Source organism: Saccopteryx bilineata, chromosome 5, assembly GCF_036850765.1.
Source record: "Saccopteryx bilineata isolate mSacBil1 chromosome 5, mSacBil1_pri_phased_curated, whole genome shotgun sequence".
Taxonomy (NCBI): Eukaryota; Metazoa; Chordata; class Mammalia; order Chiroptera; family Emballonuridae; genus Saccopteryx; species Saccopteryx bilineata.
In genome coordinates this window covers 229,553,414-229,581,221 of record NC_089494.1, presented here as the reverse complement: position 1 = coordinate 229,581,221, position 27,808 = coordinate 229,553,414, and the positions used below count along the sequence as shown (strand labels likewise).

The window sequence follows — 27,808 nt, the reverse complement described above, 5'->3', positions numbered from 1 at the left end:
TGAGTTTCCTTTTGAACACACTTAACTTGGAGCGTCAATGGAGAGACCCAACAGGCAGCTGGATGTATGTGTCAAGTGCCAGAGAGATTTCAAAGCTGAGTTACAGAAACAGGAAACATCAGCCTCAGGTAGTGTTGGAGCCTTGACAATTGATAGCTCACAGAGGGAAAGTAAAAAAAAAAAAAAAAGCTGAGTAAAAAGACAAGAGGTTGCAGCACCAAGTCCTGGAAAACAGAGGTATTAAAGAAGTGAACGCAGAAAGAAGAGGTAGAGAAGGACCCCGAGGCGGGATGACCAGAGAGGCAGAAGAAGCAGAAGGAAGTATGAGGTTGTTGGTGGCATCTGCTGGCACCAGTTAAAGGAGCAGTGAGCTGAAACGCCTGCCCACAGTGCTCTGAGAGTCACTGACCGTTCCTGTGAGGGGCCCAGCTACGGAAGAGAGAAGAAGGTGGTATTGTGAGGGGACTACAGGGGGCGCTTTCGTTCATTTTAACGTTGAAAGGACTTGAGCATGCTTTTAGAGTGTAGAGAGGAGCCATTGCATAGGGAAGGCTTGGAAGTGCAGGAATGGGAACCATGAATGGATCTGTGCTCGGGACTGCAGCACGAGCAGGTGGGAGAAACTGACCTTGACCGCAGAACTCTGACTTCCCAGACTGGAGGAAAGGAGTGAGGATGGGTATGAATAGTAAAATGTTTGCCGCTATGGGGTAGGGGACTGAGGAAGTGTTTTCCTGATACCCTCAATTTTTTCAGTGAAAGTTCAGGGATAGGAAAATTTCAAAAGAGTCATTTTGAATGGGGTGAGGAGATTGATCAGGGACTAGTGAAGGGCTCCAAAGTTTGCTGAAATAAGCGAATAAATGATTGACGTACGTGACGTAAACCAGACTAGAGAACATGTGGTGAAGTGATAACGTCATAAGATCGAGTTGGAAACGTGGGATGTGTCCACTGAACCTGTCTTCATGTAGGCAATGACAAGTGGAGAGATGAACAGGATATAAGATTACTTGGGTGAGGGCAAGGAGAAGTATTAAAGGGCACAAAGAGGCCTTAAAATAATGTAGGTGATGGATAAGAAATGTGCCCTATTTCGGGGTGAAGAGTAGAGTTACTGAAGAGTGAGATCTCATATGACCAGTGGTGATGTCAACAGTTGGATCGGGAGATCCTTAGACCCCTTCCCCCAAACTCAATCACTTTCCATCCTAATCTACCCTAAATATGCACTCTAAGTAAAAGCAAGCCGCTTTCTACGCCAGCACTGGTCTGACATCAGCTGGCTGGCCCCCATCCACATCGCCACACTAAAAACCTTCCTGTCTCAACACACAGGAACTTCGGCTGCACAGGGCTGAGAGGCTACTGAGGTACAGGGGAGAAAAGAGGAGTCAGAGGGCAGTCAGAAATATTAACTGGCCTTACTGTATGTGTGAATGTCATGATACTATTGACCAAGAAAAAGAATATGGGAAACCATGATTGTGAAGGAAAATGATGAATTTTAGGTCCCAAGAGGACCTTCGTGAATTTGGGCGGTTGGGGTTGAGAATGTGAGTCTGGAACTTGGGAGAGAGGTTGGGCCTTGGTCTTGCAGACCTGGGTGTCACCTGTGACAGCTGGTCACGAAGCGAACAGGGCCCAAGGAGAGGGGCAAAGGGAGATGAAGAAAGACTTGGAACAGACCCTTGAGGAATGCTCTTTCAGGGGACACACAGCGGAGGCGTGTCAGGAAGGAAGAGGAGGAAGTGTCAGAGGGGCAGGAGGACCAGCAGGGGGCGCAGCTGGGAGGAAGTGTCAGAGGAGCAGGAGGACCAGCAGGGGGCGCAGCTCAGGAGAGGCTGGCTTGGCCAGTCAGGCCAAGGAAGGGACAAGCAAGGGAAATGGTGGAGCCCTCTTTCTTTCACAAAAAAACTCATGTCTCTTCTTGAAAATTTATTTTGAATATATGCTTTGTTCTATAAAATGGTCCAACTCTTAACACAACTTATTAAATATTTTTAGGAATTCTCTGAGTCCCTCCAATTTTGTAGTTTCATGATCAACCTCCCAAATGTTGTGTTCTCTGGACAGACTTTGTTAGAATCCTTTCAGCCGTCCACCTAAGTGCTCCGACCTGCACTAGAAATGTTACTTGCCTTCCCTTTGATTTTCAAGTTGAATATCTTCATCTTTGTCATATTAGAGCTGGTCCTCATCTGGACAGCCAACTCCCATTGGGTTGTTCTCAGTCTGTATGTGAGCATATAAGTTAGAGTCATCTTCTAATTGCAACAGATTCTCTCCTGAATATTTACCCTAATTTCTGTTGCTGAAGGGTGCCTGTGTTCTTAGTGAGCTGGTTTTATTTGGAAGCTCTTGTAAGGATGGTCCCTGGTTCTTGGAACCCTCTTCAAAATATTCCCCTCCTCCTCTTTCACACTAAAGATGGTTCACCACCATAGAACTGTAGGAAATGTGTTTGGCCTGTGAGCTGTCTGGAATCACAGTCCTCCGGAAGACACACAAAGCCCTCATTGGCATCAGTGTCCACAAGATTGGAATGCATGCTGCCCCCTTCAGAGTCTTGTTGCGGGAGTCTCAAGTTTTCCTCTGAAGTGATCTGGAGAGGAACACTGTTTTGATCCATGTCTCTTCCCTGAACAAAAGGCTCATGTTTATAAATGTCCGGCTCTCTTTCACGATAGACAGTCTTATCAGGATCCAAGGGAACTTCAGCAGAATGTGGTGGTGTTTGTGGCAAATTATCCACATTGAAAAATTCTAGGTCTCTAAGGGAGCGATGCCACTCTGCCACCTCAGACTGAGGAGCAGTGACACCGTCATCAATGGGCGTGCCCAGAATACCCTCTCTGGAAGGACTATTGCCCAGTGATCTGGGCAAGGTCACTGGATTCTCAAATTTGTTGGTGTTAAAGGCACTTTGCAGATGATTCTCGTACAAACCAGAGTCTGAGCCAGAAATGAGAGGTTTTTCAAAATGATCCTCCCGATTCTCACATTTCCTCTGAATCTCCTGGAAGGTGATGCTGTCTTCAAGACCCTTGAATGATGTCACATTGTCCTTTCTCACCCCTGAGTCCTTGTCCTCTGGGGGCTCACTGGTCCTACAACTTTCCTTGCCATCTGCCTCTTCCTGAATCACATCTCTTGCATCCTCTGAACTTTCTGAACTCAGAGTAAATAAAGACCCTTCTTCATCAGAATCATAGTTGACATCCAGCTCATACTGTGTGTCAGGAGCGCACTTCTGCACGGGATCCTCGTTAGCAGAAGTGACATGTCGGGCATGGCCCCATCCTGGAAGAAGGACCGGGGGGGACGTGCCCACCTCCCTCAGGTCACTGGGTGGGGCTGGACTATAGCAGGTGGAACGTTCTTCCTCAGCACCGGCCCCCTCGAGCCTTTGCTCCTGTGCGTTCAGCAAACGAATGGAAGTGCTCACTTGCCTTTCCTCAGAAAACTCCACGGGTGACTGTTCAGTGCCCTCACTTTCCTCATTCTCTGCCAGCCCTTGTACATTTGTATATGTGTGCATGTCAGAGAGAGCAGCTGTTGTTTCTCTTGGCAGTGGTGGGTCTAACGCCCTCGAACCCTTATGAACTATGCCAGAGCCACTTCGTAGCCTGCCAGCTCCTGCAGGGATGCCCACTGACCACGCACGGAGAGAATCTTCCTGGGCCTCAGTTTCATAATGGATTTCTCCAAGAACATCATTCCTGCGGACGGGGTCTTGTTCTGCAGAAGTTAGTGCGTTATTGACAGCGTCCGGCTGCTCGTAGACAATGGAATAGGCCGCACTGCCATTTGGAAGCACACTGTCCTTTCTACTTGCGTTAGTGCTGTTCCCGTGTTGTTCCCTGCTCTGCCCACTGCCAGGCTCCCTTCTGCTCCTTCCCAGAGTTCTGTCAGCAATGCCAGCAGGCTGTGGGTTGGCCTCTGTCCCCAAGTAAGAGCCTAGGTTCTCATAGAGGTTTGGACCACGGCAAGGTTGGTGCAGGCCCACCGCTGGGTGTGGAATGCTCCCTGAAGCTTCCACATCATCGTAGAAGCCCTCGTTGGGATACACGTGGTCTGAACCGGGTCTTCTCTTTCTGCATCTCTGTTGCCACAGCCTGTCAACATAAGGCCTTGCCAAGGCCCCCAGGCAGAAAGCCACGAAGAACGTGATGAACACTGCTAAGCAGACGGCCAGGGCCAGGTCCTGGGGGGCGGCTTCCCTCCGGACGGCAGTGTGCGGGTCCCGGGGAGCAGCTTCCCTCCGGACGGCAGTGTGCGGGTCCTGGGGGGCGGCTTCCCTCCGGAAGGCAGTGTGCAGGTCCTGGGGAGCGGCTTCCCTGCGGACGGCAGTGTGCAGGTCCTGGGGGGCGGCTTCCCTCCGGACGGCAGTGTGCAGGTCCCGGGCCAGGTCCCAGGGGGCGGCTTCCCTCCGGACGGCAGTGAGCAGGTCCCGGGCGCTCCTCCCCCCTCGTGGCGGCAGTCTCGGCTCCAGTGGATCAGAGCCGGCCTGGTCCTTCTTCCCCAGGGAGGGAAAGCTCAAGGACATTCCTTCCTGGACCTGCCCAGCGTTGCTCCTTACGAGGCTTCCCCTGTGATTCAGGTTAGTGTGAGGAACTTGGGTCTCCCTGGGAATTCTGCTTTTGGGAGTCCTCCAGCGTGCCTCCTCATTCCCTGGAGGTGGGGCGTAAAACACATTGAAATTAGAGTCCAGTGTTTTAAAGGCTTCTGTGAGTCCCCTCAATCCTTATCTAGCTGTATTTAAAGGGCATTTTACATGGTGATAAGCAGTTTTACTGACTGGCTAGTGCTGGTAATATGTATATGGCTCTGTGCACGTTGACACAGGCTGTCAGGCTTGGCTCTGCTGCTCACTGGCCCAGGAGGATGTGTATTCCTTAGGTTTCTGGACTGGCGGGCACCCCCAGGAGGAAAGAAGCCAGACTGGAGGGAGAGCCTCACTGCTTCTTCTCCCATAGCCTGACCCATTGCACATCTGTGGATCATTCCATCAGCCCCCTGCGAAACCTGCCTCAGCCCTGCCGTGTTCGCGCCATCATCTCCGAACCGTTCCCCAGGGCTGGTAAGCAGCAGAAACAACCAGGCTCTCTCCTGGCTCCTGCCGGTCTGCCTTCCGCCCCCAGAGAGCCAGCTGTGGCTTTCAGAGAGGAATGAAAGTAGGGTGCCGACAACACTAAGACTTCTCTCTGATCCTCGTAGGTTTCTTCTAAACATGGAAAACACGGCCATGTTTCTACTTTAATGTCAGTTCTAAATCGAACAGAGTCCAGGACTCATTTAAAAAATGAGTCCTGTGGCTGACCAGAAGTAGCAGGGACACAAACTTTGCATCAAGGGCAGTAGTACATTTCTCTGCATCTGTGCTACTCAGAGCATACAAGATGTCTAATTTCTAGACTAATCAGAAGTGAAAGGGAAAGCGGGAACAGCAAGGGTTCGGTGGCACTGGAAACACAGAGAAGGACCCGTTGAAGGTGGGCACGGCAGGGGCAGCATCCAGCAGGGAAAGCCCAGTCGGGTGCAGCTCCAGCTGCCACCTGCAGAGCCCGCTGTCTGCCAGGCATCTCACTGGGTGCCTTATATATATTATCTCTACACCTCCCAACAAATTCCTCATCCCCCTCGCTTTTGTTCCCAGAGGAGGAAAGTTGGGGAAACAACTTTCTCCCCAACCCTGGAGTTATGAGTTTGAGGTTAAGCAAAGATAATAGTAAAAAAAAAAACTTTCCAGAATATTCAACTCCTGTAACATATCCTAGCGCTTTGGGAAGTGGCAGGGAACAAGTCGAAGGAAAAGATACTTTTGAACTATGTGTATTTTGTTTCTGTATAGGAGTTTATTTTTAGAGTTAGCAAATGTTTTAAATAATCATGTTTCAAGTTTTAAGAATTCTTTCTTTGATTATTTGTTTGAATTGGGATAAAACCATGACATTGGTGGGGGGAGGTCTTCAGGGCAAAATTATCTCCTTATGAAATTTCAGTTTTTGACTAAATCTAGTGGTTTGGTTTTTTTTGTTTTTTTTTTTTTTTTTTTGTATTTTTCTGAAGCTGGAAACGGGGAGAGACAGTCAGACAGACTCCTGCATGCGCCCAACTGGGATCTACCCGGCACGCCCACCAGGGGCGATGCTCTGCCCACCAGGGGGCGATGCTCTGCCCACCAGGGGGGGATGCTCTGCCCCTCCGGGGCGTCGCTCTGCTGTGACCAGAGCCACTCTAAGCGCCTGGGGCAGAGGCCAAGGAGCCATCCCCAGCGCCCGGGCCACCTTTGCTCCAACGGAGCCTTGGCTGCGGGAGGGGAAGAGAGAGACAGAGAGGAAGGAGGGGGAGGGGGTGGAGAAGCAAATAGGCGCTTCTCCTATGTGCCCTGGCCGGGAATCGAACCCAGGTCCCCCGCACGCCAGGCCGACGCTCTACCGCTGAGCCAAACGGCCAGGGCCTCTAGTGGTTTTTGAGATGGCCAAACTAGGTTTCTTTGACCACATAAAGAGAATTATTCATGAACTGAGGGAAACAGGTAGCGCCGGTTGCTCTGTGATACCGCCCAAGGCTGACCTATGCTGCGGGTCACCACTCTCGCTGCCCTTGTTCCAAATGAGACTAAATTGTTGTTCTGTTTTCCGTTTAGCTGGAACCCCTTCAGAGAGGAGAGGCACTACTGACTTACCCGGAGACTTGTTGCAAATCACATCCCACTTTCTCCTCCAGGACTCAGAAATGAAGTTTTGGAAGAGCGCCAGGCTCTCATCACACTGCCACTGGTTTCCTGTCAGGTCAGCCTCCAGCTGGGGGAGCTCGAGAGCAATGAGCATCATCGGCAGGACGGTGCTCAGAGCATTGTGGCTGAGGTCCACCACCTGCTCGAGAGAAACGAATTTAGGACAGTCTGGGAATAAAGACATTTAGAGAAAATACATGAGTTACAGATATTATTTCTATCTTTATGGAGGCAATCAGAAGTTAGCACTGACTTGAGAGTCAGAGGGGTCTGGGATTAAGTCTCTGCTCTGTCTCTAATGAGTCTGTGAGCCTCAGCAAACTGATCGCTCTCTAGGAGTCTGCCTGCCAAGGTCGTGGTTAGGATTAAATGTATGCAAAAGCTTTACATGTGGTGCCTATATTAGATGCCCGATCATTTTCCCTTCCTTCTTCCCTATGCATTGTGAATTGTACTGTTAGGTACAACTTAGACTCCCCACTGTTATCGAGGTCTAGAATTCGATACTAGGTCTAAATTGTCTAAAAGCACGATGGTCCTGTAAGTGGTAGAAGATACTGAATGACGGGGACACACAGCACGAGACTGTGGCTGACCAGAAGTAGCAGGGACACAACCTTTGCATCAAGGGCAGTAGTACATTTCTCTGCATCTGTGCTACTCAGAGCATACAAGATGTCTAATTTCTAGACTAATCAGAAGTGAAAGGGAAAGCGGGAACAGCAAGGGTTTGGTGGCACTGGAAACACAGAGAAGGACCCGTTGAAAGTGGGCACGGCAGGGGCAGCATCCAGCAGGGAAAGCCCAGTCGGGTGCAGCTCCAGCTGCTATCTGCAGAGCCCGCTGTCTGCCAGGCATCTCACTGGCTGCCTTATATATATTATCTCTACACCTCCCAACAAATTCCTCATCCCCCTCCCTTTTGTTCCCAGAGGAGGACACTGGGCTAGGACCCATAGTCTATTCCATGCGGCCCCTAGTACACAGCAGGTGCTCCATAAATAGTGGAGAAAGGAATGAATGAATGAATGAATGAATGAATGAAAGAAACGGCAGAGCTGAAATCTGACCTGGCTTCACAAGGTGCCTTCCACCCCACAGCACACCCTCCTGGAGCTGAGCTCCCATCGCCCTGGAGGGAAGGGCTGGGGGCCTGGAGCGAGGCACCAGGGTGGGATCTCGGCGTTTGGGAAGGAGCAGATGGTTATTAGAAGAAGAGAAAGATAGAAAAGGAATAATGGAAATCTTGCTGACACATAAAAAGAGGACTATGGACGAAAATCAGAGAGGCTGAATGTTATCTTAGGTCAACTATTTTATAAACATCAGGGAAAAAGCACTGATATCTTGGGTTAGATAAATTCTTTTTTTTTTTTTTTAAGTTGGGGAGAGGGCAGGACCCTCTCCCTTAGATAAATTCTTAAGAGCTGATTTAAAGAATCAATCCAACAGCACCGTCACCAAGACCACTACATGCAGAGTCCGAGTTCTCCCTGAATGTAGGTAATGAGGGTGACCTTTCCCATGTGGAGCAGCCAAGCGGTCTTGGCTGCCAGAGGAAGGTTGCCAGGATAGGAGGTAGGAGAGTAGGATTGGCAAGAAAAATATTTTTTTTTTTTGTTTTGCTTTGGCCTGGCCTTGCCTTGCCTAGGATCAATAATTTTCTCATGGACACCTCCTCCAGCACGGAGCGAAATGTTCTCAGGGTTTTCAGGTCGTTGTGTTTTTGCTTTCCTTCTTCCTTTTTTTTTTTTTTTAGTGCTTGTCTGCATTCCCCCCCCCCCCCCCCCCATTCTAGCAGCTATGACATTACACATCATTGAATTGAAAGCAAGACTGGAGAGCGGCCAGAAAGCTAATAAGAAGATCCAGGAGAAGTAATTTCTGAGAAAAGATGAAAACAGAACAGTCGAATGCGGCTAAGGAAGCAGCCACCCCCTACCGCTTGACAGAAATGTACGCAGGGAAAGTTGGGGGAAGCGTATACTGCTCCTCAAATCACTGAATCTAAGAAGAATGGAATAAGGTTAAGAAAAAGGATGCTAATTTGAAATGCCAGTGAAACTTAATTTATTCCATCTAAACACGATGAATTCATGGTTTGAAAACTCTGGCTTCTGAGAAGAATCTGATATGGGAAGACATATTGCATTGTGTCAGTATTAAATACATCTGAAGGAAAAAAGCCATCTATTTTAATATGCATCTTGCTGGTACCAAATATGTTCATCCTTTTCCAAAACCGGGTTTTAAGTTATTACCAAACATGTAGAAGGAATAATAGCAAAGGAGACATTGTATAATTTGGGCAGGTGAATTGAGAATTACAGATGATTTAAAACAGTCTTGGGGGTGTTTTTTAGTTTGTTTGTAGCATCTATTTATTACCTGTGAGCTGCAGAAGACTTGCAAAGCACAATTGAAATGCATAGAAAATAAAACAGACACAAGGTAATTACATATACAAATGTACTTATAACCAGTATGCAGTACACTAAATGAGATCCCCAGGTAATCTGACAACCTAACTGTGGTGGATTGGGGACCACTGCCAGGCTACGTGGGCTTTCTCATCTGCTCTGATAATGCGGCAGATTCTAAGGCAGTCCCCAATGATCCTGCCTCTTGGTGTTTATGCCTTGAGAAATCTCCTCCTCTTGAGTGTAGGCGGGGCCTTTGACTGGATTCTAACCATCAGAATATGGCAAAAGCAATGGGATGTCACTTCAATGATTACATTACTTGAGACTGCATTGTGTTTCCTAAGCTGGCGCTCTCCTTGGGCTCTGATGCAAGCTGCCATGCTGTGAACTGCCCTGTGGAAAGGCCCACATGGCACAGATCTGAGGGCAGGCCTCGGCTCACAGCCAGTCAGGAACGGAGCCTCATCAACAGCCCGCAAGGAGCTGAATGAAGGTTTCCCCTTCATTTCCATGTGAGCTTGGCAGTAGACACTGCTCCACTGGGCCATCTGGTGAGAATCCAGCCCTGGCCAACACCTTGATTGGAGCCTCTTGAGAGGCCCTTAGCAGTGGGCCCAGCTGAGCCTTGCCTGGATTCCTGACCCATAGAAATCGTGACGTAATGTATGTATGTGGTTTTGGACTGCTACGTTTATAGTAAGTTGTTGTGCAACAACAGATAACTGACCCTCCTATCCATGATCATCATCCATTCCTTCATCCTTTGTTTATTCAACAGGTTCTTTAAAACAGGTAATCTGTATTAGACATATGCTGAGCACTAGAAAACAAAATAAACATGATGTATGTCCTAAAAGAGCTCAGCATCTAGTAGAAGGGTTATGAGGATATAGGCATTAACAACTAATCATACTTAAAACTTAATAATTTCTGTTAGACAAGTGCAATGTGAAAAAAACCTATCACATTATATAAGTGTATATTAAAGGGCAACTAATTCAATCTGGAAGCCCAGGGAAGGCCTCGCTGAGGAAGTGACGTTGGAAAAATTAATAAGAGTTAGCTCTTCCAGGCAAAAGGTTGGAGAGCAACCAGGCCCTTGTTATGAAAGCTGAGAGGTTTGAAATAAGCGACACAGTCAGATTTGTATATTAAAAGAGTAGGACTCTGTGGTCTATTTAGAATTTCTATATGTAGTCTACATTTATAAAGAACTTACAATATTCCAAGTACTGTTTGAGGCATTTTCTATGTATTAAGATATTTGTCACAAAACTTTACAAGGAAGGAAATAAGCCGTCTCCATTTTCCAGATGAGAAAACTGAGGCACAGAGAGATTTGGTAACTTGGCCAAGATCGTGTGGCTGGCAAGTGGCAGAATCTAGCTTTAAACCCAGGTAGCTGGTTCTAGAGTCCACTCCCCTGTGAAACGCCAATTGTTGGGAAAATAGCTGTGTTAGGCTTGCTCGCTTGTACTTTGCCTGACTAGCGCGTGAGCACATAGCAGCGCTACCTGTGTATAGACTCTGTAAGGCGACGGGTGCTTGCCCTCAGTGCGGATTGCCTGCCCGTCACTGTGAGGGGCCATTTTTGCCCTTTGTTTGCTTGATAAGTGGTTTTCCCCTGCCTGTTTGCTCGACCGCTGTTGGGAGACTCTATTATATGGGAATGGCCCAACGCTTTCTGGCTTCTCTGTTTCTCTGCCGTCTGCCCAAATCCAGTGTGAACCTGCCTGGCCTCAGCCACTGGCATTACACCAATGAAAGTTACTCTAGCTACTTCAGCCATTGCTCCACTGTCTCCTTTTGATAGAGGAGGGAGTTGGGGGTCATTCTGGTTGAATTGAGGGGGGGAGTTGGAGATTTATCTTGCAGCTGTGCTTGAATATCACTTTACATAAAACTAGGAAAACATCAGCTGTCTATGCTGATGCTGTCTAATACGTGGCTGTAGAGGGTTAACATGTGGCTAGTCCAAGTTGGGATGGGTGGTCAGTGTAAAATATCCACCAGGTTTTGAAGACTTAGTATGAAAAAGAGAATGTAACATCTCATTGATGATATTTATTTTGAATACGTGTATAAAAGGTAATAGTTGGGTATAATCGGTTAAAATTCATTACTAAAATGAAATTCTCCTGCTCATTATTGCTTTAAAAACCTAGTTAACTAGAACACGTAACACTGCATCTGTGGCTCACATGACGTTTCTACGGGATGATACTGGCCTAGATCAAGAATGGGTGTGTGTGAGGGAGGTTATGGGATTGGGGACTAAAGCCTTTTCTAAGGCATCTATCTCCAGGTGCCACACTGGAGGCCATCCTAGTGTATCTAAAGAAGCATGGAGGGGAGATTTTACACTATCCCCCCAAAGAGGGGCGGGGAGGAGGAAGGTACTTGGAGGAGAAAGGGCTGAAGCTGCCGAAACTAGAGCCGAGCTTCCGGGTTTCTCCGCCCTCCCCTCCCCTCACACCTCCAGTGAGATGAACTGCCAGGCACTCCAGATGTGAAACGGACCCGCCCCCCACCGCTGGAGAGAGCTGATGTTTAGAACAGTATCAGTATGTGGGGAGTGCTGGCAAGTATGACTTTCCTCGTTATCATTTTTGTGATTCCATCCCCGCTCGGGTATGGGAGCCATGAGGTCCCTGGCTCTCGGAGTCGCCCAGTCCCGCGGGCTGACATTCAGCCTCCACCAGGCTGCGGTAGAGGCCCCTCCCCAGGTGTTCCAGACTGCCTCCGGCCGCAGGACCTCTGGCCGCCCTTGCAGCCAACTTTCATTACTTGCTGACTGCCAAGTGCAGACTGGGGGGTGGGGGGGTTTAATTTGATTTAGAAAAATAATATGCCAATGGTCGCTGCTGAATATTATGTTTGAAGTAAAATTCATGTCCCTTACTGAGACCTCTGATTTTTAAAGCAAGAGAGAGACTTCAGCAATTTTAGGGGAACCTTAAAATAGACTTACATTTTCTGATTGAAAGTATTACTGGACATGAAGAAGCTCTTCATATACTCTTCTAATGTAACTGCCTGTATGTCGGCGTGTTTGAAATACCTGTATTGTAAAAATCATTTTATAACCTGCAAGTTGTTGAGGCCCTTGAAGGCTTCCAGGTGAATCCTGAATATCTTGTTGCTCCTTAAATAGAGGTTCTCCAGTCGCAGGCAGTTGTGGAAATCAGACACGCCGATTTGCGATATCCCGTTGAACGACAGATCCAAACTCTGTAAGGACTTCAGTTTCCACAATCCTATTGAAACCCAAAAGCACATTAGAATATAAACTGGTGATACTGACTGCAGCATTGTTTGCAAGGGTGGAAGACGGGAGGCAACCTCAATGGTTCTCAATGGAGAAGTGGTTAAACAAACTAAGCATAATATGTCAATACTATAAAATACTGTGTATAGTATTAAAAGAGACTAGGGTCGCCCTGGCCAGTTGGCTCAGCGGTAGAGCGTCGGCCTGGCGTGCGGGGGACCCGGGTTCGATTCCCGGCCGGGCACATAGGAGAAGCGCCCATTTGCTTCTCCACCCCTCCCTCCTTCCTCTCTATCTCTCTCTTCCCCTCCTGCAGCCAAGGCTCCATTGGAGCAAAGATGGCCCGGGCGCTGGGGATGGCTCCTTGGCCGCTGCCCCAGGCACTAGAGTGGCTCTGGTCGCGGCAGAGCAACGCCCCAGAGGGGCAGAGCATCGCCCCTGGTGAGCGTGCCGGGTGGATCCCGGTCGGGCGCATGCGGGAGTCTGTCTGACTGTCTCTCCCCGTTTCCAGCTTCAGAAAAATACAAAAAAATAAAAATAAATAAATAAATAAAAGAGACTAGGGTCGAGCAACGTGACTGCACAAGAAGGAACATGTTAAGTTGCTGAACAGTATAGAGCATGATACCAGTGAAAAAGAGCCATGTGCACCCACATACATATATTTTGAGTGAGCAGGAAATAGGGCCTGGAAGTGTTAAGCCTAATCCGGAGGGACCCAAAACATTGAAGACACGAACAAAGTCTGTCGATTACACACCAAAGCTTTATTGTCTAGCTTGGCCAAGCGGTGGCTACTCCAAACAGAAGTCTGAGGGAGAGCGCGCGCTGGCCCTTTGTTCTTACAGTTTTGTAAGTGGGAAGTACAGAAGCAAAAATTGCAATTAGGAGCAATTGGTTACCACTATTGGTTATAGTCATATGTCCTTTAACATGATAGGACCATGTTCAATTTGCAAACCATACATCCTTTTGGAGAAAACAAAATTTACAAGTCAACACAATGGCAGAAAGATATCTTTTTACATATTAAAAGGCATTCCCATATTATCTAGTGTTCATCTGCTATCTCTCTGTCCAGAGTCACACGTGTTAACCACACGCATTTACATAGGAGAGGTAGTTTCTCTGGGGACAAATGCCCGCAAATGGTTCATTGCTATAAGAAAAGGTTTATTTTGGCTTTTCTCTTCCTGCTCCTGGCTAGCCATTCACCCCTTTCCCCACAGGTGTGGTGGAATGTCTTGGGATCCATGTTTTCCTTCCCTCTGCATTTACAATACAATGCCAAGGGCCATCCTGGTCATGCCAGTCACACAGTACAGAGATTATTCTCACAATTTCTCTGCACACCTTAACCCAAATTAATAAAATGTTCTCCAAGCCTCTTAAAATATTAATATTAATTCTGTAGTTTTTGGTACCTTACAACACTTGCGGGTGAAGTGGCTCAGTGGCTCCTCAGAAGGAGGTGAACTACTAGTACTTACAGTCAGGAGGGAGATAGTGGGGGGCGAGGGTGTTGGAGAAGAAAGGACATTTTATTTTTATTTTATATGTCTTTGACTCTTTCCAGGAGCATGTCTTAATTTTATTAAAAAAGCATCATTTAAAAAAATCTAACTTTGAAGAATAAGTAAATATTTATCTGGCTGACCTATGGGTAAAAACTGAAGAGTTGTTTTGATGATGTATTTATATAGGATGAACTCTTGGAGCTTAAAGTTGTTCTTCCTCCCACTTTGTAGCTATAGTCTTTCTTTTAACCACTTATTGTGGATATTATAATTATTTTCTAGGCATTCTTATGTTTTTTAAAGGTAATACATTCCAGTTAGATTTTGTGTTCTGGTAAAATAATCTGATTGCCTTTGCATTTCACCTGATGCCAGAGAGCGAGGAACCAGGGAGCCCTGTTGGCACTGAAAGCAAGCTTGGGAAAGAGGTGCCAGTCACAGCGGTCGCCCAGACTGGCTTTGCCAGCTGAGTCTCGCAGGAAGCCCTGCATTCTCACAGTTCCTTCTGCTCCGTTCTCACATGTAGTCTGTGACTTTATCCAACTACTGCCGAGCAGATCAGGCTGGTTCAATTCCAGAAGCGCTGTTCTTTGCCTATTTACTGTCTTCAACGTACGTACTGGGAGACTGATTATGCAGAAAGATGATGACTTAATTGAAATGGCTGTGCATCTATGCTCTCATATGTTCAGTTCAGCTGGACAGACTAAGCAAGCGAGCCTTAGGACAACTCAATCAAAACATCATGAGCAAGGCGCTTGGGTGCTGAGGACAAATATAGCATAGAATCCTTGTGGCTGGTTGAATGACAAAACCTAGAAAAGGTTACTAGTTACACAAGGCAGTTACATCCCCCCCCCCCCCCCCAACCATCCTTTCCATCAGAGGACTAGTCCCTTCAGGCCAGAGTCACATCTTTGAGAACTCCTGCGACACCCCTGGAATATAAGATGCGTCCAGTAAGCCAGGTCACAGTGTTTGGCCAGCACAAAGATTTAAAAATTAGTGAGCCGACAAGAAAGATTCAATACAAAGAATTTCCATTTCCAGCTTCTCTCGAAAAATTGGAAGTTTCAACTGGCACAAGACGACGTCCAGCTGGAGTTGAATGAGGGCTGCCTGTTTGAGATGTGGCATGCTCTACTAGAAAAATATGATTTCTTTGTAGTCATATCTCTGTCAAAAATAGGAAAACAAAGGCTAGGCCAAGAAGCCTGCATGTTTTTAAAAAAATGGGAGAGAATCAAGGCTGATAGTCCTTGGAGTCTGGTAAGAAATACTTGCATATCGGTTGGTAAGTTAGCCTTGCTGAGCCCTGGGTGTGGCCCCCGCCCTGTGAGCTGCCCCCTGTCCTAGGTGCCTCACTATGTCCCCTGGAGAAAACGTTCCTTTGTGGAGTGAAGACTATTCCTACACGTGTTTGTATGCAAACATACAGGTTTGTGAGGGAAAAACAACACCACAAAACACCAGTATGAGAAAAGCCATTGTTTCCTTGACATTACACGGCCTATGCAGAGATGAACACTTCCCGTTCCTGCCATTTCTCAGTGCTAAACTGAGTTGAACAGGGATGCCAGGAGTCCAGAGGAGGGGAGATCATGCCTCACTATGGAGTGGAAGGAGGAAGTTATTTTAAAACCCCCATTTAATTGTGTGCTCTTTTTAGGCTCTGCGCATTTCACAAACATCTTTTAATCCTCAGGAAGCCCTGGGGGTTGCTACCATTTTGCAAATGGCAAAACCTAGGGGAAGCTAGTTAAGAATGTGCCCTCAGTCATGGTGGATTGAGCTGTGGAACTGGGGTTGAAACTCGGTTGTCTAGCCATTCATTGCCGTTTAACTATGTACATTTCTTACCAAAACAAAATAAACAAACAAAAACCTGGTCAAGGCCCTGAAAGATAACTTGAGTTTAGAAAAAGGAAAAGAAGGCTGGGGCCAGGCTCTCCATGCAGGAGAATGGTATGGGCATGGGATACATGAAATTGCCCGGAGTACTGGGGGTCGTTCAGTGATTCTACTTGTGTCATATAGCGAATAGGGCACTTAGGATGTTGAGTTTTATTTCAGCTCTGGTTGTAACTCGTGATGTGAATCGAGAAGTCTCACTTAAGGTTCCATGCCTCAGTTTCCTCCCTTAAAAATTGTTTCTCAGAGGTGGAATTGAAATCTATATTTGATTGCTATGATCTTCAATATTTTGAGCTCAGTGGAAGCCAGGTGTAACAGTTTGGATTATTGTTCAGCAAATATTCACTTCACTGTGAGCAGTATATACGTCCCCATCCAGATGAGTTGAGTTTGGCCATGTGATTTGCTTTGGCCAAGGAGATGTTAGCAGATATGATGTGAGCAAAGATTTGACATGTGCTTATGTGATGGGGATTGCAATTTTGGCTTCTGCCAAAGAGCACTGTTATGAAGAAAACATGCCCTGATTAGCCTGCCGATCTAAAGATAACGAGAGATGTGACCTTGTTCTTTTAGGGCAGGGGTCCCTAAACTACAGCCCTTGGGCCACATGTGGCCCCGAGGCCATTTATCTGGCCCCCGCCACACTTCCGGAAGAAGCACCTCTTTCATTGGTGGTCAGTGAGCATCCACATCGTGTGCTCCTGGAGTAAGTACTGTATGTGGCGGTGCCGCAAAGCACCGTGTCGCTCAGGTACAGTACTACTTCCGTTTTGTTTTTTTACTTTAAAATAAAATATGTGCAGTGTGCAGTGTTCATAGAATTTTTTATAGTCCGGCCCTCCAGCGGTCTGAGGGACAGTAAACTGGCCCCCTGTGTAAAAAGTTTGGGGACCCCTGGTTTAGAGTCTTTCAAGATGGACTTGGGAAATCTGAGGACTCTTCTATGATACTTGGCTACCATTCTCAATGGAGAAAAATACGTTCTTTAAAAAAAATTGCATCAGTTCCTCTTCTAGAAATATATAAAACAGTATTTCAAAAGAATATATGCACCCCTACGTTCATTGTAGCATTGTTTACAATAGCCAAGATCTGGAAGCAGCTCAAGTGCCCATTGGTAGACGAGTGGATAAAAAAGCTGTGGTACATCACACAGTGGAATACCACTCAGCTGTGAAAGAGAAGAAAACCTTACCCTTTTGCAACAGCATGGCTGGACCTGGAGAGTATTATGCTAAGTGAAACAAACCAGTCAGAGAAAGACAAGTACCATTTGATTTCACTTACATGTGGAATCTAATGAACAAAAGCTAACAAACAAAATAGAACAAACTCATAGATACAGAGAACAGACGACAGCTGTCAGAGGGAAGAGGTTGGAGGATTGGGTGAAAAAGATGAAGGGATTAAGCAAAGAAAAGAAAAAGCTCATAGACACAGACAACAGTGTGGTGATTAGGGAGGGAAAAAGAGGTGAGGGGAGGAAAGAGAGTAAAGGGGGATAATTGGTAATGGAAGGAAACTTTTGGGGAGGTGAACACGCAGTGTACAGATGATGTATGATGGAGTGGTACATCTAAAACCTATGTCATGTTATCAACCAATGTTATCTCAATAAATTAAGTAAAAAAACCAAATACATTAAATTTTTTTTTTTTGCATGGTGAAGCAATGTTGAAGGGGTTGGTATTCAGGTGAGTGAAAGAGATTAGGGAGTGCATTAACTGGAGCTTGGACAGCAGTGTAGATTCTGTATTTTAAGAGAGGAGAGTCAATTGTTGGGAAAAAACAGAGAGGCACTTGTGTGGAGATGGAATCATTTTTGAGCTGCTTTCTGAATCACATAGTTCATGAGAGTCAGGAATTTGATTAGCCTTTGCCTTTAAGAGGCCAGAGGAAGTTTTATTACTTCCAAGAAATTATCTCAATGTCTATTAGAAAAGAGGAGACAGAAGGCACACCCAGATATTACACCACCTTAGAAATATTCCTTTGGACTATGAACTTCTTAAATGTTCTCCCAAGTATGTTACCTGATAACACAGAACAACAATATTCAGGGATCATGGCTTAAAGTTCAGAGACTATTAAGAATTGGAATAGAGGCTGGAATGGTCCTAGATAAGACATTTATTGATAAGGTGAGCCCTTAACATGGTCAAATTTATAGAGGTGAGCCATCAACCTTGCTCTCTTAGCTTAGTGACATATATTAATTTTGTTACTTACAACCTAAAATGGTTTTGAAAATATTGGTTATTGGTCTTTCCATAATCCAATAGCAATCAGGAGGAAATGCTTAATTCCCTACAAATAAAAAATATATATAATGTACTTTTTGTTTTTTTTAAATAAATGGTTCTTTTTTCTTTCTTTCTTTACTCCACCAGTTTCAAAGTCAGGTATTATTTCATCTCATTTCCAACACGTTCATCTCTTGGGTTCTGAAATTTAGTGTATTAATTAATGTTAGTCTGTCACTTCTGGTCCGTCAACCTAACTGGAATCCCAATAAGATACTGGTCCTGAAAGATTTCTAGCCATGCTGTGAGCACTCTGAAAATATTGCTTGATGGAGGTGGGATAGTTTAACTGGAGACCCACCCTATTGCTTTACAGTTTTAAACTGATTTTCCATTATTAACACTGTACTCCCAACAATGGGAGGAAGGCAGAATAATCAGTGAGGTTAAATTCATGGCCGGTGTTGGGCAAATGAGTTTGTAAAATTTGTGTTATTTGAGTTTGCTTATTTTTATTGTTAAAAAAACAGCGCTGGGCAGCACCAGGTATGTGATCTGTGAAATTGCTAATTATCTTCCTGCTTGGGAAGGGCCATTGTTATGCTAATATTTGCTGAAGGAGAGGTTTTGAGCCAGAAAAGTTTTAAAAAGAAAGGAGAGGATGTAGAGTGCTGAGAGAGAAGCCCATTTTTGCAGAGTAAGAAGCCATGTTGGCAGATGGGTAACCAGAGGTGAGGGGCTTTGGGATGGTGAAGCCTTTGATTCTAGGAGAAACCAGAGAAGATTCTCCTGGTTGTGGAACCGGATAATGTGTCAGTAGCTTTGTGAGCTCTGAAAGAATGAAGAGAGAAGTGTTTTTCCCTGTATGTTTCTCGTCGGCCAGTGTGAGACTTTAATAAAGGAATGGCCCACCGTTCTTTGGCTCCACTGTTTCTTTACTGTTGCCCGAATCCAATGAGAACCTGCATGTGCATGGCCAGCACAGCCACAGCTCCTGGCCATACAACTGGCTTCTGTTCTGTAAATTGAATTGGCTGGCACCTGCCCTGGCTGTTTTCCCAACGTGAAACTTATTGTTGACATCACAGCTGACTTTGAAGACAGGATGGGCTGACATTGGGTTGGTCAATGTCATATTTCACCCTTACAAAAGTGGACTTTCTTGAGTGAAAGTCACTCTTTGTTGGCTCTATAAACAGCCACTGTTTAAGATGCGTGGGACATGATTTATAAAGGTACACATGTGCTGCAAGGCTAGTTGCTTGATAGCTGCTTTTTGAGACTTCTCTAAGTTATTACTTTAGATAAGAGCAAAGACCTATATGAATAGTTAGGCACAAGTGATTCTTGGCTCATGAATTACAATGGACTAGGAGTCCCAGCTACTGTAGTAGTTATTTAACATTTTAAAAGATAACTTGAGATTCCAACAAAAACAAATCTATTATTTGTTTCTAATAGACTTTTATTCTCAGTTTGTGCTGAGAGAGTAATAACAACTAGCATTTGCAAGCTACTTTACAAGGACACAAAGTACTTTTCACATATTTTAAGAGCTACCATTTATTATGTGAAATACTATGTTAAATTAGGTTCTCGAGATATATGCTTTCTTTCTCCTCACAACAATTCTATGAGTAAATACTACATTATCCAGATGTTACCTTTAAATAGGCTTAGAATGAAGAAATCTGAAGAGAACAAAGGAAATGTCAGAAATAGCATGGTGTTCCAGTAGCACCTCTCTCTTACCAGCTTCTTCCTTCGGAATGGGATTTAAAGTCAGAGTTATCCAGCCACAGTCACAGAATCACACAATGGACAGAATGTTAAAGGGAACTCAATCTAGTTAAAACTGAAAATGTGGCCCTGGCAGGTTGGCTCAGTGGTAGAGCATTGGCCTGGCGTGCAGGAGTCCCAGGTTTGATTCCCAGCCAGGGCACACAGAAGAAGTGCCCATCTGCTTCTCCACCCCTCCCCCTCTCCTTCCTCTCTGTCTCTCTCTTTCCCTCCTGCAGCCAAGGCTCCATTGGAGCAAGGTTTGCCTGGGCGCTGAGGATGGCTCTGTGGCCTCTGCCTCAGGTGCTAGAATGGCTCTGGTTGCTGCAGAGCGACGCCCCAAGATGGGCAGAGCATCGCCCCCTGGTGGGCATGCCGGGTGGCTCCCGGTCGGGCGCATGCGGGAGTCTGACTGCCTCCCCGTTTCCAACTTCGGAAAAATACAAAAAAAAAACAAAACAAAAAAAACAACTGAAAATGTATGTCGACTTTGGAAAAGTAATTCACCTCACAAAATGCTATCGGTAAAAGAACTCTGAATTACATCCAATTAGGTTCAGAGCTTCCATCACCCATCTGTTTCGTTCATCTCTCTATGGCTTTGTTTGCTAGAATTCTGAGAGAACTTCAGACACAAGATTTACTCATTTCACTTCTTTTTTCTCCTTTGCAAGTTTAACATTTTGCTGATATTTTGGGAGGAAAGTTTGATTCACAAAAGGAGGACGTGGCTGGATCTGCATTTTTTAAAGGAATATTTGGTCCTTAAAATGGAATTGTATTTGCCCTAACCTTCGATTAGCTCTGGGGAATTCATCTGCCTTAAGGAGAGGTTCAGTATTTCTCTGTTTACTCTTGGGCGGGATAATATTTGACATGATTAATCTTTCCTCTCTCTCTGTTTCCCACATTCCCTTTCTCTCCATTCAAGCAGAAAGCTCTGTCTGTGTTAATCGTCCCAGGGGACGCACACTGCAAGGCACAAGCAGAGGATTCTATAAGTCTTTCTGGCTTTGCTTTCCAGAAGCCTAAACTTTTAGAGGAAAGGAATTTCTAGAACTAGACAGAGAATTCTGAAGAAACAAAAAGGGTGAAAATTTTTCTCCAAACTAAAAAGACTGTAGAGAAATGTTTTTTTGGCTAATGGGGATAAGGGACAGATGGACACATACAGATACACACACCTACACACACACACATACACACACACACACACACACACACACACACACACTGATGATTGTCAGCATATAAAGTTCTAGAGCTGTGGTACAAATCTGGGAAAATCCAGAGGAAAATTCACTAAAGATTGATGTTAAGTACAAGTACCCTACAGCCCAAACCCAACTGATCCTAGTAGAATTTGGGCTCAGAATCAGAAATGATGTTGAGTAATAGACAATAAAAGGTTATATCTCAAGTACACTTGAATTTGGGTTGAGATTTACATCTACCGTACTATGTAAAAAATGTTATGTCACATGGATATGTGTGTAACTATAATGATGTTCATCAAAGAGTTGTAGCAAACAAAAAGAAAATAACCTAAATGTTCTTTGATGAAACCAATTATAATACATGTGTATATAAAAATTATTTAGAATATCATTTGTGAGATTGCTTCATTAGATAAAAATATTCAAGATATTCTGTGATATGAAAATACAAGTTAAAAATATTCTGGAGAGTATAATCCAATTTAAAATTAAAATATATATGTAGATAAGAATAAATTTAAAGAATATATATTATATGAAGGATGTTAATTTTTTCCTTAACATTTTTCTTCAAATGCTAATGTTCTACAAATAGCAGGTATTCCTTATAATAAGAAGAATACAATAAAACTGTAAAATAAAATGCAATTGGCTTACACATTACACTGAAAATACTACGCATTGCTTTTGTGGAAAAGGTCAGGGAGAGGAGAGTCCTCCCCTTCTCCCACATGCTGCTGATAGGAAGACTGGAAGTTGTTCCTTAACCCCTTCAGGCTATTTTTTTCAAAATTATACTTAAAACAAAACCAGAAGCTGGAGAAGGAGAAGAACATAAAAATATGAAAGAAGTGAAAAATCAGAAAAACTTACTATGCATAATTTGGGATGGAGAAAAATAACAATATCCTTACACTTTCTTTTTTAGCATAGTGTCATATATAAAATAAGTACTTAGCAAATAGTGACCAAGACTAAAAACAAACAAGGAAAGGAAATTGTCTACCACACCTGACTATAAAAAGGGCAAAGGAAGCTCTGGCTAACAAACCTGATACATTTTCTAAATAAAACACTTGATGGATTAGTGAAGGAACTCCAACATGTAGCTTATTGAATGTCAGAATGGATGAAAATATATTATAATAGGAGGTTATGGGCCCTGGCCGGTTGGCTCAGCGGTAGAGCGTCGGCCTGGCGTGCAGGGGACCCAGGTTCGATTCCTGGCCAGGGCACATAGGAGAAGCGCCCATTTGCTTCTCCACCCCCACCCCCTCCTTCCTCTCTGTCTCTCTCTTCCCCTCCCGCAGCCAAGGCTCCATTGGAGCAAAAGTTTGCCCGGGCGCTGGGGATGGCTCCTTGGCCTCTGCCCCAGGCGCTAGAGTGGCTCTGGTCGGGACAGAGCGACCCCCTGGAGGGGCAGAGCATCGCCTCCTGGTGAGCAGAGCATCGCCCCTGGTGGGTGTGCCGGGTGGATCCCGGTCGGGCGCATGCGGGAGTCTGTCTGACTGTCTCTCCCCGTTTCCAGCTTCAGAAAAATAAAAAAAATAAAAAAAATACATAATAGGAGGTTATGTGCAGTGTCCTATTAGAACCAGGATAAGGAATTCTGATTTTGACTTGATAATAAGAAATTTTATATATTAGTATATAATATTAGCATATTTTTAGTCTACACTTGGAGAACAACTGGATAAGTAGAAGCAAAGTGTATTCTAAGAAAAAACAATAAATATGGCAATAGATTTAAGTTGAATTGTGTTACATATTAAAAGTATCTGAACTAGTGATTTCTTAGTGCTTTTCTATACTCACAAATAGATGATAATCAAAGTAGGTAATTTAAAATCATGTTGTTATTTTTGTACTTAAATACTTCCTAGTGTTTCTTGACAAATCCACATAACATTAATGTAAATTATATAAAGGGAGATTAAATAGCACTGACTATAAATTTCACATAACTTCAAATTCCATGAAGAAACTCATTTTATAACACTTGCTTGGATCAGCCATTTCCTCAAAACTGAAAGCAAACATGGAATTCTCATTGACATAGAACATTAACTCGCCCTGCCCGGATGGAGCATCCTCCCGATATGCAAAGGTTGCCATTTCAGTCCTCCGTCAGGGCACATACAGAAACAGATCAATGCTTCTATCTCTCTCTCTCCCACTTCTTCTCTTGCTAAAATCAATCAATCAATCAATCAATCAATCAATCAAAACATTACCTCTCCACGTACTCATTGTTTCTTAGTCTAGCGTATCTTTTAAGATTGTACTTACCTTTGGGAATGTCACTGAGTTTATTTCTCTGAAGAATTAGCAACTTGAGATACGGAAGCCCATTTCCCATGCTGCCTCTGTGGTGTTTCGCCCATGAGGACTTAGGATTGTGTAGATCCAATGAGATGGAGTGGATGGCATTGTTGCTGAGGTTTAATATTTCCAAAGCATGTAAACGTGCAAGGGGGCTTAAGGTTATTTTCGATAGGAGATTGTTACTGAGGTCCAGATGTTTTATGCTCCGTTCCTCTTTTTCCGTTGGAGACTGTAGGAGAACCTTAAAGAAACTGAAACTTGCGTTCACCGTGGCTGCTGTCTGTGCCGTGTCCGCGGGCCCGACGCGCTTTCCAGTAAAGGAGCAGTTTGTCAGCAGAGATCCGTCCCACTGGCACTCAGACACGAAAAACAGACTGCTTTTTCTGGATGGGTTTGTCATTGTTCCAGTGAAATAAAGGCTTATGGTCATGGTTATAACTCTGAAACATAGGTTTTTCATAATGCCTGGACAAAAGGAAATGAATTAAACTTATTTATAAATAACCCATGTAAAAAAGCTAACAGCAAATAAGCAGACAATTTACTTTTCAATTTAAGATTTAGGAAAATGATCTTATCTTGACTGCCAATTTAGGTGAAAGTTTGATTTCTTTCTTTTTTTTTTTTTTTTTTTTTGTATTTTTCTGAAGCTGGAAACGGGGAGAGACAGTCAGACAGACTCCCGCATGCACCCGACCGGGATCCACCCGGCACGCCCACCAGGGGCGATGCTCTGCCCACCAGGGGGCGATGCTCTGCTGCAACCAGAGCCACTCTAGCGCCTGGGACAGAGGCCAAGCAGCCATCCCCAGAGCCCGGGCCATCTTTTGCTCCAATGGAGCCTTGGCTGCGGGAGGGGAAGAGAGAGACAGAGAGGAAGGAGGGGGTGGGGTGGAGAAGCAAATGGGCGCTTCTCCTATGTGCCCTGGCCGGGAATCGAACCCGGGTCCCCCACACGCCAGGCCGACGCTCTACCGCTGAGGCAACCGGCCAGGGCAAAAGTTTGATTTCTTATAAATTTCTTGGCTCTGATTGGTGGCTCAGTGGATAGAGCATCGGCCTAGTTTGCAGACATCCCAGGTACACAGGGGAAGTGATCATCTGCTCCTCCCCGCCCCCTCTTGCTTCTCTCTTTCTTCCCCTCCCATAGCCATTAGCTCAATTAGTTTGAGAGTGGTCCTGGGTGCTGAGGATAGCTCCATTGTAGTGTATCAGCCTCAGGCACTAAAAATAGCTCAGCACTTGAGCACTGGGGTTGCCAGGTGGATCCCTGTTGGGGCACATGTGGGGAGTCTGCCTCCCTATCTCTCTTCCTTTCCCAAAGAAAGAAAGGAAGGAAGGAAGAAAGAAGGAAACAAACAAAAGAAATTTCTTATAAATTATAACATTAAAATGTAGCTACCAAAAATGTGATAGCAATAATATAAAATCACATTTATGTTGTACTCTAAAGAAAGAACTCCCCAATGTTATAGAAAATACATATTCTCTCACCTCTGTGCCTGCTTTTCCAGGATCATTCATGCTGCGCAGTCTGCCCTAGAGTGAGGGAAACCTGCCAACATTAAAGACTTCTCTGCTTCCTTGCTGGTCATCAGGACAGAGCAAAGTCTATTATCTACAACACTGTAATCAGCCACGTGACTTATTATGAGAGTGACAGGTCATCCAGTTACACTGAACTGTGGAACTGAATGGGTGGAAAATTCAAATCACAAAAGAGATTCTGGATTTTTTTTTAATGACTAGAAGAACTATGAGCTATGTCTTGGTGATGTTTCAAATCCTTTTGAAATCCTTTAGTTATATCAAAGATAAATAACATGGGTTATGAAAGGAGTGCTCTGCCTCAGAACCATGAAGATGTAGTAAGATATAGAAAGATCAAGTACCTTTTATACTAAAGAGTTTTGAAAAGCAATTCAAAGTTTTAAAACAAGTATTTACACATTTTAATGACTAAATAGATACAAAAATATTTTTTAAAACAGTAAATAATTTTTATTTGTTTTAATGACACTAAATCCCATTAAAAACTGGTGAGCATGCAAATAGCCACATAATTATGTAAGTTTGCAACAAAGTGTCCCTTCCTTTCTGTGCTAAGAGCACCATTTTAGTTCATCACTAGTCAGAAACATTAAAATGACTTAACTGTTTTTCCTGCCACGGTCTCTTGATTTTCCTTCTTCTTAGTCCATACTGCGAGATTCCAAAGGGTTATTTCCCTATAATACTTTTTTCTTCATGTCATCCCCTCATTGGAAAAGCTCAAAGGGCACTGTAGTGCCTGTGGTCATTCAGGGCTTTGCATCACCCAGCTAACCCACGGGCCACTTAGATACACATGGAGCCTCTACAGGACATGGCTGTGCATGGCGCTATACGAGTACATCCCAGGCTGAAGGTAGCTTTCAGTTCATTCCCAATTCCAAGTTCAACGCCCTTTCCTCTCCTCAGTCCAAATCCCACATATCTTAAATCCTATGGCCTGTAGACTCTTTTTCCAGCCTTAGTCTCTATTTTCTACTCAGAAATCTTTCAGTAAGTATTTATTGCAGGAATGAATGAATGCATTAGTAACATTTAGTTTGACAGAATATCAATATTACTCTGCGTTGCTGTTTCTTTGCTTTGTGTCTGTTTTAAATGCCCTGAAAGACAGTAATATCCTGCAAGGTAAGGGCCATGTTTTCAATGTGATATAGTGGGTATGTAAATTTCCCCCCTTATGTTTTATATGTTCAAGAGTCTGCAGTCTGTTGTGGGGCTATGCTCTGTTTGGATGAATGCATGCATGGAGTGAATGAGATTTACCATGTAACTTTTTTTTTTTTTTTTGGTATTTTTCTGAAGCTAGAAACGGGGAGAGACAGTCAGACAGACTCCCGCATGCGCCCGACCAGGATCCACCGGGCACGCCCACCAGGGGGCGACGCTCTGCCCCTCCGGGGCGTCGCTCTGCCAAGACCAGAGCCACCCTAGTGCCTGGGGCAGAGGCCAACGAGCCATCCCCAGCGCCCGAGCCATCCCCAGCGCCCGGGCCATCTTTGCTCCAATGGAGCCTTGGCTGCAGGGGGGGGAAGAGAGAGACAGAGAAGGAGAGGGGGAGGGGTGGAGAAGCAGATGGGCGCTTCTCCTGTGTGCCCTGGCCGGGAATCGAACCCGGGACTTCTGCACGCCAGGCCGACGCTCTACCACTGAGCCAACCGGCCAGGGCCCCATGTAACTTTTTAACTTTGGTTTTGTACAAGGTCAGCTCTCCATGTTTTGAAGGGCATCTAAATTCAGGCACACGTGGCCATAAACTGCAAAGGTGCCCTGCCGCAGGAGAAGGGACTTATTTCTATAGTGTGGCTGGCTCTTAGGCAACACTAGAAATAATTTCTACTCAGAAAAATATTTGTTTCTCTAATTGAAAGCTGCAGTCATTATCTATACAACTGTATACTAAGCTAATATAACAATACCAGCAACAAAAAATATGGTAATTCGCAGGCACAATCCTTTGCAGTATTGAAGAGGAACAGGTGGTTAAAAAATACTTATTCTTCAGGAGACATAATTTAAAGATTTTCATTGACCTCATTCTTTCTAAGTTGGAGAGATCTATACATTAATAGATTTGAGTTCAAACACCTGGGTCATGGCAATCTTATATCCTAAAGTAAAAGGTATTAATTTGTCAAGAAAAATGATATGCACTACATATAAGCTTATACATATTAGGTAAGGGACACCTGGGAACTCCAGAAACATTTCCTGAGGACATTGAAAGCAATTAGAGAAAATGTAAATCTTTAAATGAACATATTCAAACCGGAGTATGAGGAAGCAGTTAGAAGTACTGGGTGTGTATGGGTGTCGGGGAGGGAGAGAGATAGGGAGAAGGCAGTAGAAAAAACAAAGTAGAAAGGAAATAGAGTCCATTTTTATATAAAAGGAAGTTAAACAATTAGAAGAAAGACTGAAGAGGCTATGTTTGAGAAGACGTAGAAAGAACACACAGTAACACTGGATCTAAGGCATACCTGATGATCTTCAGGTAGTTTCCAAATGGGTCTCTATCTGGATCAAGCCAGGTGGGAATTTTAGACCTGAGCCTGTGAGGCTCTGCCTACCTGCCCATGAAGCCAGCCCTGTGGCAAACCTTCACCCTTTCATCACAAGGTCCTGGCCTCCTGCCACAGTGACAGTGTGCACATTCCCCTGGGACGCTGAGGGAACAGCCACCAGAGGGAGAGAGGCCTACTGCAATGTGCAGAGGGTAAGTAGGATGTCTACACTGGGACTGTACCACTCCTCACTTTGAGTCCAGGATTCTAGTGAGATGACATAAATACTGATGGTGTCCCATTCTCAAGCTGTATTTAAATT

The 27,808-nt window shown here is 44.8% G+C and overlaps 1 protein-coding gene across 1 annotated transcript; it reads right to left on the bottom strand.

Moving 5' to 3' along the window:
• Positions 1 to 1,930: 1,930 nt before the first annotated feature.
• LRRC66 (leucine rich repeat containing 66) lies at positions 1,931 to 27,573 on the bottom strand. Its single transcript, XM_066232607.1, has 6 exons — positions 27,463 to 27,573; positions 24,926 to 25,121; positions 23,396 to 23,896; positions 12,253 to 12,422; positions 6,692 to 6,881; positions 1,931 to 4,674 (listed from the first exon to the last, which is right to left on the bottom strand). The coding sequence occupies exons 3-6, from the start codon at positions 23,889 to 23,891 to the stop codon at positions 2,420 to 2,422; spliced, it is 3,111 nt and encodes a 1,036-aa protein (XP_066088704.1). The 5' UTR covers positions 23,892 to 23,896; positions 24,926 to 25,121; positions 27,463 to 27,573; the 3' UTR covers positions 1,931 to 2,419.
• Positions 27,574 to 27,808: the final 235 nt, after the last annotated feature.

Excerpts from the sequence above, each read along its gene's own strand:
- LRRC66 (XM_066232607.1), bottom strand. The coding sequence starts at position 23,891 with ATGAAAAACCTATGTTTCAGAGTTATAACCATGACCATAAGCCTTTAT. Across the intron at positions 12,423-23,395 it reads ACTCAGTGACATTCCCAAAG|GATTGTGGAAACTGAAGTCC; the intron begins GTAAGTACAATC and ends GGGTTTCAATAG. Across the intron at positions 4,675-6,691 it reads GATTTGCAACAAGTCTCCGG|GGAATGAGGAGGCACGCTGG; the intron begins GTAAGTCAGTAG and ends CCCCACCTCCAG.